The sequence below is a fragment of the Stegastes partitus genome, unplaced genomic scaffold (assembly GCF_000690725.1).
Source record: "Stegastes partitus isolate 25-593 unplaced genomic scaffold, Stegastes_partitus-1.0.2 Scaffold1281, whole genome shotgun sequence".
In the NCBI taxonomy this organism is placed as follows: domain Eukaryota; kingdom Metazoa; phylum Chordata; class Actinopteri; family Pomacentridae; genus Stegastes; species Stegastes partitus.
The window spans coordinates 134,718-143,567 of NW_007579012.1; the positions used below are offsets into that span (position 1 = coordinate 134,718).

At 41.3% G+C, this 8,850-nt stretch overlaps 2 protein-coding genes across 2 annotated transcripts in view; one reads left to right on the forward strand and one right to left on the reverse strand.

Moving 5' to 3' along the window:
• Positions 1 to 8,556, forward strand: part of dnase1l1 (deoxyribonuclease I-like 1) — a 10,972-nt gene extending 2,416 nt beyond the window's left edge. Inside the window, exons 2-9 of the mRNA XM_008298098.1 lie at positions 2,328 to 2,486; positions 2,568 to 2,656; positions 5,153 to 5,233; positions 5,589 to 5,701; positions 5,806 to 5,918; positions 6,011 to 6,168; positions 7,577 to 7,673; positions 8,079 to 8,556. Coding sequence (XP_008296320.1) covers positions 2,337 to 2,486; positions 2,568 to 2,656; positions 5,153 to 5,233; positions 5,589 to 5,701; positions 5,806 to 5,918; positions 6,011 to 6,168; positions 7,577 to 7,673; positions 8,079 to 8,228 — 951 coding nt within the window. The 5' untranslated portion in view covers positions 2,328 to 2,336 and the 3' untranslated portion in view covers positions 8,229 to 8,556. The remainder of the gene's footprint in view (positions 1 to 2,327; positions 2,487 to 2,567; positions 2,657 to 5,152; positions 5,234 to 5,588; positions 5,702 to 5,805; positions 5,919 to 6,010; positions 6,169 to 7,576; positions 7,674 to 8,078) is intronic.
• LOC103369396 (uncharacterized) overlaps positions 751 to 8,850 on the reverse strand; it is a 26,916-nt gene continuing 18,816 nt past the window's right edge. Inside the window, exons 12-13 of the mRNA XM_008298099.1 lie at positions 1,188 to 1,275; positions 751 to 1,080 (exon numbers count right to left, since the gene is read on the reverse strand). Coding sequence (XP_008296321.1) covers positions 876 to 1,080; positions 1,188 to 1,275 — 293 coding nt within the window. The 3' untranslated portion in view covers positions 751 to 875. The remainder of the gene's footprint in view (positions 1,081 to 1,187; positions 1,276 to 8,850) is intronic.

Here is an 8,850-nt window from a genome sequence, read left to right on the forward strand (position 1 = left end):
CAGATTATCAGTAATCCTAAACAAGAGCTGTAGGTTTCAGTTCATTAATATGGAGCTGAACAGTCAACATTCATTTTACACACATTTGCTGTTGGTGACAAGCAATTTGAACTCAAGTTATATGTAAATACATGTTAAATGTTCTTTGCATCATAAAGCAAAAATGTCATCGTCGCCCCCCCCCCTTGCAGTTTGTCCTCATTTAAAATCCAGTTTCAGTCTCAAGTTCACCTCCAACTGTGAGCAGAAGATCAATGAAGTCAGTGTGTCTTTAAATTAATGCTTCATCTGTTGTGTTCCAGAGCGGCTTCATGTTCTGTGCAGTGAAGTCGCTGTGAGCTAAAGATCCAGACTGTGGGTGAGCAGGACCCTCAGCTCACTGTTGTTTTACTTCAGTGCACTGCAAAGACAATGTGTCAGCATCCAGGTGGATTCAAAGTGGACTCTGGAGCACATTTACTCTGCAGGATACTGAGTTCTACCTGCCGTCCTGCAGCTGCATGTTTTACCTGGTGTCCTGCAGGTTTGTGTTTAAGGCTGAGGAGAGAAAAACATTCAGTTAAAGCAGAAACCTCATTGACCTCATGAACATTTCAGTGAACAACACACTGCTGACTTACCTAGAGATGCTGATAATCCATCTTCATCTGCTTTCTCCTTTTGTAATGAAACGTGAAACAAATGAATGTCAGGCTTCAGTTTCTCAGATAAACCAAGTGTTGTCAACAGTGAACACATGAGAGAAACAAACTTACCTCTTCCTGAACATTTGAACATTTTTGTCCTGTTATGAAACAAAACAAAGAAAAAAAAACATTTTAATCAGAGTCGGGACTTGGAAAAAATATCATCATCCAGACAAAGCGTGATCATATTTATTGTTCTCCATCATCCTCACCTAGTTTTAGATGTGCTTTCTTCTTTTTGAAGTAAAAGAACAAAACTAATCCAACACATATGAATAAAAAAAGTAAAACAGGGATGGTCACAGCTGCTGGAACATTTGAACTTTCTTCTCCACATTCAGCATCAGAAGAAGCAGTTCCTGCTTTTATCAGATGACGGTTTACTGATTCACATCTGGAATGACAGAAGGACATTGTTACAGGAAAATGTTCAGATACAACAAATCCTCTGCTGTTGTCAGAAGTCGGGAGTCTCCATGTGTGATTTAAAGCTTCACGTACTGAGTATGTTCCTGACAAGATGTAAATGTTCCATCTGAAAACGTTCCAGCGCTGCAGTCAGAGCACACAGTGTCTGTGAAGGCTGTTCCTGCACAAACACAAACCACAGATATGTTGAAACCAGTTCACAATCTCATTATGAAGGACTCAGAGTGTTACATGATGAATGATGAGCAGACGGAACAACAATCGAACACATTTCATCAGTCAATCATTCAGGTGAGGAGAAGGATCAGACTGGAATCAGCAGACACCAAATATTAAAGGACGACTGAGCAAACTGTTCACTGATGTTAGTGTCATGATTCATGAAGAGTTTTGGCTGCAAGAACCACAAAAGAACCTTCAATAAACTGTGTTATATGGTTGATGTGAAGAGATGGTTGAGGCTGGTTTGAAGCCAAAAAGAAAAAGCAAAGATCAGGTGTGCAGGCGGTGTAGTTTTACACAGCTGTTGGTCACAACAGATTCTTATTTTATCTTCCTTTTATCTTATTCTGGTGCTTCTTTACTCAAATCAACTGGCCACNTCTATATTAATGTGATGCTGAAGCTAAGTGGTGATTAGCTTGGAGCTAAACAGCTAGCATGCAACTCTGTTGAAAAAAATAAAACAAAAACTTTATCACTTCATGAATTAATGTTGCTTGAACTTCTGCTGCCTCTAAATAAATAGCATGTTACTTAAAAACACGCTTCTTTGCTGTCTTTTGAAGTGTATTGAGGAGAAAATTGATACCACTCTCATGTCTGTGTTACATATGAAGCCGGAGCAAGGTTAGTTTCGAGCTAAACAGCTAGCACGTACCTTAGCATGAAGAAAAAAAAAGGAAAGGCTTGACATTTTTAGTTATGTACAATTCATTCAGTTGTCCAATCCAGTAAATGGTGCTGTGGTAAAAATGAAAGGTCCTGGATATGCAGTCTCCTCAATCTGCAGCCCTGAGAATATGTTATAAGCTCATATCCCCAGCAGGGTGTGCTGAAGCACAGCTGTTCAGCTCAGTTTAGTCCTGCCAGATATCTGCAACCTACTACTAGAACTTGAACAGGCCTCTCCTTCAGCACTGCACAACTGATGAGTGAGCAGTTTTGTAAATGTTTCCTAAAGGTTTCACTCATGATTCCTGTGTCTTGCAGCTCAGGGCCATGAGGTCGTCTTCCCTCCTCCTGCTCTTCTTCCTCGCGGATGTAAGCGACGTTCACGGAGGTTCAGAGTTCAGAATCTGCGCCTTCAACCTCCATAGCTTTGGAGATTCCAAAAGCAAGAACAGCGAAGTCATGCAGACTCTTGTCAGGGTGAGACAGAGACGGAGGGGGATTTGTTGAGGATGTGTGCCTTTGACAGTTGAAATGACACGTATTTCACATCTCTTTCAGATCATTACTCGCAGTGACATTTGTTTGCTTCAGGAAGTGAGGGACAGCAAAGGAAAAGCGCTACCAAAGCTGCTGGAAAGACTCAAAGGGTGATTAATCAGCTGCTGTCACACACAAATCCACACAACAGTGCTTCTGTCACTTCAGAGGCATAGACTGTATAAAAGATGGACGTAGCTACCGTGACGTCACCCGTTGGTTTCTGCACTGAGAAAATGAAGCCAGGGTTTTGCTACTTCCTGGTTGACATCTTGGATTTTTGGAGCCAGTGACGCAAAAATCGTCGGAGGGGGGCAGAGCCATAGGAGCAGCGATTGGTCAGACCAGGGGTGTCAATCTCAAAAACACAGTGGGCCAAAATTTAAAACCTGAACAAAGTCGCGGGCCAACATTGAACAAATGAACCTTTTAATATGGACCGAAACAAATTTTGCTTAAACATTGAATATGGAACAAGCAACGCTTTTTACCAAACATTATATATAAGTTAATAGTGGAGACATGCAAAATCAAATTATAAATAAAAAAACACATCAATGGCACAGTGACAGTTGTAGTGTGAAGTCGCTATGCCTACTGTCACAGAGGAGAGGGAGTTTCTGGGTCCTGTCCTGATTGACGCGCCAAAACAACAACAGGGCATTATGGGATTTGTAGTATTAGCGGTGAATGCGCTGTACAGTATAAGACCGGGGGCAACTCTAGTAGTCATTTGGTATTGTCTCGCGGCCCAAATATAATTACAAAGCGGGCCAAATTTGGCCCGCGGGCCAGAGTTTGACACCCCTGGGTCAGACGTTTGAGAGGCGGGCCCTCTCTGCCCGCTCACATTTACCACCTTCTGCTCGCTTCGTCTGTATGGTCGCTGCCGACTGTCAATCAAGCCAGCCACGCCCCTTGCCCCGCAAAATGTTGACATTTTTAAAAAATTCAGTATTGATTTATTTTCAGATTGGCCACCTGATCTCTGGATTTGACCATGAAAACTAATAAGAAAAAAATCCTGAGCTGTAGGAATGCGGTATTTGGTGATCTGTGATCACTTCTTTTCCAATTCCAGTCTATGGGAGCCAGGACTTTTTGGAGCCAGCAGCTAGCGGACGTAGTGATGTTGAAGGTTTTTGACACTTCCGGGTTGGCTTCATTTTTCAGGGCCGGTTGCTACGTCCATCTTTTATACAGTCTATGTTCAGAGGTCAACACACTGACTTGACACTAATTTACTGGAGACTTGCTCACACATCTAAACTCTTGCCTTACCCTAACCTTAAAACGTAACTTGTTTGTTGTCGCCGAGACAGAGAGAGAGAGGGGAGGCTCTAGTTGCCATTTTTGCCATTACATTTTTACTCAATTTTATCGTATTTCGTACTAAAACATAAAGTCCTGAACCTCTATGGAAGCAGCACAACCCTGGCTAGAAGGAGGAAGAACTCAGACGTGTCTTTACTGCAGAACAACAGTTGCAATGCCATGAATCCTACAAAAAGAAAGAAACAAACAAAAGACAAACTGAGAAAAAAACCTGGAATCAACATGTGCAATATTTCTCCGTGTGCCCACAGGTGTTATGTTGGAGCTGAATCTCAACCTACCAGAAATTAAACTGTGTGAGATAGCTCCTGCGCATTCGTTTAATGAAGCAATAGGAGAAGATATTTGTTTATCAGATAGCTGAATAAGCCTACAGAGCTCTGGATCAAACGTCTCACCCTCGCACCAACAGAGTTAATGTCAGGGCACGAAGTCTGACCGATTGCCTCTCCCTCATCCAGTGTACTTATACTATTACATGAGGATGAGCACAGAATGTGTTGCAGCTCGCTGATTGGCTCCTCCGTGTCCTTGGTCCTTCTTCCACCATCTCGTAGGTGCAGAAACTTTCCACTCAGCACCCAGCTGTTGAGCACCTTCAGTTTCTCCCTCCTGCAGATGCCTGCTTGTGACAGAGAAACATACACACAAACCACCACATCCTGTTTCTACCTACGTTTTCTCATGTTGCAGTTGTTTATAAGTTATGTTGATTATGCCTTAAGATGATAATAAAAGATCAAGATGATAATAAGAGGTTAAAATAACAATAAGAGATTATCAAAATATATGATCCTAACAGTTGCTGCAAATGCTGTAGATATTTACTGTAAAATTTTGGCATTCTTAGTGTGTTTCCGTACTTGTCTCCTCTCTCCTCTGTCTAAACACAGCCTGCAGTTCAGCCCAGACCCAGATTTTTAGTTACATGAATGCTGATGGCAGCTGAGTTGCTGATGGGTTTATTGTTGTGTTCTGGAGCACACAGAATCTTGTTAATACAAACGGTAGAATAAAGTGCTGCTTTAGATAAAATGCTGATAGATTAGATTGATTAGATTAAGTTGAGTTTCCACCTGATTACACACACGATGAGTTCAAAGACCAATTACAAAATCTGTGGAGTCTTCTACAGTTTCTGGCTGATAAATGGTGCAATTTTGGTGCGTTTCTTTTAAGATAATGTACCTTTCAACCTCTGGGGTGCAGATGATTCAAAGCAGTATTAACATCTGCATCGTCTTGTCTGTTCATGTCTCCTCCATGTTCAGGAAGCATGAGTACAAAGCTGTGGCCAGTGAGCGACTGGGCAGGTCTGACTCATACCAGGAGCAGTATGTGTTTGTTTACAGGTGAGCTGAAACCGTCTGTGCTGTTTTGTGTCTCAGTGCACGAAAATGTGAAGTCATGGATACAGTTGTGGACGACTTTGGGATCTGTAGCTGTAGCTCAAGTCAATGATTTACTTTTTCAGATCTCTGCTGACCTCCTCAGAGTTTCCCGCTGTAATGTTTGTGGCTGAGTCTAATGAGTGGATCACATGGGCCCGAAAAAAGAACTAAAATGATGTGTTTCAGCCATTCCATCATAGAGTTATAGGAATCATGATAAACTCAAGACTGCCGTGGTCTTTACAAGTGTGTGGAAGCTTTTGTTGGCGACCGTACAGGCGGTAAAGTTCGTGTTGTACTATTTGTATCTGAACAGGACTGACACAGTGATAGTCACTGACCAGTATCAGTACCCAGATGATAAACCAGGAGACGTAGATGCTTTCGCCAGAGAGCCTTTTGTCGTCCGATTCAGAGCCCCGAAGACAGGTGAGGTTTCTGACACTCAGCATGACCATTAAAATAGTAGAAAGTGTAACATGGTGATGTTCAGGGGTTCTTTTCCTCCCTCCAACCTCCGCTTTTATCTGCAGCTATTAAAGAATTTGCCCTCATACCTCAGCACACGACTCCAACCAACACCACTAAGGAGCTTGATGCGCTGTACGATGTTTTGCAACATGTGAGAGGGAAGTGGAGGACTGAGGTAAGCGCTCATTTTTCAAACAACACTGTTGAAACTCCGTTAATGAATATGCTGTAATGTAACCATGACTGTTGCTGCGTGGACATGAGCAGAACGTGATGCTTCTCGGAGACTTCAACGCCGACTGTGGGTACCTCGCTAAGAAGAACAGGAAGTTTGTGCGCCTGATTACGGGAAACAACCTCTTCTGGCTCATACCAGATGACGTTGACACCACCGTGCGATCGAGCACATCCTGCTCCTATGACAGGTGAAGGAACTCGTGTTTGGGAACTTTGTTGGGAAGTAAAAGGTTCCTTTGACTGTTTGTGTTCTGCGTTTTCACAGCAGTGTCTCAAAATGAGGCAAATTAGTCAAAACAAAAGTCATTTTTGCACCCAAAAATACAAAAACAATGATAAATCTAACAACCTTCTCATTGTGGATCACAGTCTCAGTTCCTCATTGGGTTCCTACTTGTGGATAAATACTTAAAAATGCCTGGAATTTATCATCAGTCCATGTAAGGCTGAGTTCTCACTGCAGGAGTTTTGGGATGAAACTCGGAGCTTAAACTGATGTTCAGCCCAGATTGTAAAGTCTCTGTTATGTGGTTATGAACAAACCGAACCACCGCGAACTTCAGTGTTGTTTATTACCGAGGCTGCCGTTCATACATGGACGCTGTTCCTGACGCTGACGTTCCAGCCATTACCTTGCAAATACCAGCAGGTGGCGTAGTTTAATTGACATTATTTGGTAACCCCAGCAAGCAAGCAAGCAGGGAACGTTCCCACAACATTTGCTAACAATATCTATAAATTTTCATATTGTCTCAAAGAAAACATTTTAATCTAATGTTTAAAGAACGTTTTATCATTTCAAATAATGTTTCTAGAATGTTAAAACTGAACTAAGACACATTTTAACATTCAGAGGGTGTTTGGAAGATGCTGTCAGATTATGTTCCAGGATAACTAAACTCACAAACCAACATTCAGAAAATGTTTTCCAGACATTATCGAGGCCTCAGATCGCAGAACGTTTTAATAAAACATTCCTGTAAGGTGACAAAATGTTCTTCCATAGAACAGCCATAGTGTAAGAAAGCCTCGAGACTTTCTTCTGCCTTCAAGAAGAACAAAAAAAATTTCTAGAACGTTGCAGAACAGTTTTTCCGAATCTTATTAGAACAGAGCAGGACGAAAACTATTTTTTTTGCAGTTGCAGATTTTTAAAAATGCTAGAGAACTGGAGTTAGTGACTATTCATGAAGTTCACAGTTAATCCAAAACCCATTCCCTGATTGTTAATCTCACTGTCTATAAATAGTGAGATTTCCATGGGCCACCATCACAAAACACCAAAAAATATCACAACAAAATGACATTAATTTTAGCATTTGATTTGATTTTTCTGGGGAACTTTTTCAGAAGCAAACATTTCAATTCCAACGTTTCCTTTTTCAGTTTAAGTTTTGTTTTTAATGCCAGACAAGGTTTTACCTGAAATGAAATGCGGCCTTGTCTTAACTACGCTCCACGGGAGAGGCTCCTGATTCTGGAAGCTCCAGATGACTTTGTTTTAAAAGCTTTACGTAACGTCAGCTCTTTAACTTGCCTTCTGACAAATGAGCAACATGAGTGAAATGCGTTGTCTTGGTCTGCGTGCTCCGACAGGATCGTTGTGCACGGAGAAACCTTTCGCAGAGCCGTTGTTCCTGCTTCAGCCAAACCATTTAACTTCCAAGAGGCATATCGACTAACAGAGGAGCAGGTAACAGCCCCGCGTGTCTGCATGGGTGTTAAATTACATTCTCATACATATTAAAGTCCATCAGAATGTAGGTTTTGAAGTTCTATATCAATAGTTATCCTTCCCTCACCTTAACCAAAGTGCCTTTGTTGCCTAAAACTGATGGGAGTCTGAATGTTTGTGTGCTTTGTAGGCCCACCATCCACCCCGATCACCTCCTGCTGACTCTAATGCAGTTCTTTTATGTTCCCCTTTGATTACGCTGCAACGAACTGGGAAACTTTTTTAGTTGTTCATGTAAATGTGAAACAATTTGACAAACAGAACTAAGAATATGCCAAAAAACCCAAACAAATAAAACCAGAATTCTGTCCTGTATTTATGTTTTGATGCTGGAAAACTGTTGTTTCTGTGATTTGTGTTCAGGCGCTGGATGTCAGCGACCATTACCCGGTGGAGGTCCTGCTGCAGGTCGATAGCAGTCCCTTCAGTGGCACAAACAAACCTGCCAATCAGAAAATGCTCTTTTCTCTCTTCGTCCTCAGTCATCTTGTCCTTCAAATGTTAACGTGGTAGTTGAATAATAAACCAACAGGAGGAGAATGTGAGGACGGCTGGCTTCATGAACTGAGGAGAACTTCATGGTGGAGTCCAACTTGCCAAAAAGCTGAATATCTTGAATATTAAGGAGGAAGGTTCTCCAAACTGGATGATATCTGCAGCATTATCAGTGTCTTTATGGCAAACAACTTGTTGTCATGTAAAATATATTGAATAAATATCAAAGTATAGAAATGTTTGTCCGATAAAAATCAAAGAAACGTACCTGTTGTAAATACTCTTGTTGACATTTTGTTTTGAGCGCTATTTATAAAGGATTAAACTCAAGTCAGATCTTAAACTATGTGGTGACTTTCTCCTTTACTGGACATCTTCTGTTCTAAGAATAAAAAAGGCAAACTCTGTCCATAAACCACAAGGAAAATAACAGAAATCTTTGGTAACTCTTCTTCCTCCTGCACAATAACACTTAAATTTAACACAAAAACGTACTAATGTGGGTGAACAGGACTTTAAAGTGCAACGAAGGTGAAGCAACCTTTTCACAGTCCTGTGTCCATAGTTCTTTCTTCTATTTTTTTATTTCAAACTTTTCAGGAACAATAATTCAGTATGAAAGAGTGTCCTTTGTTTTATT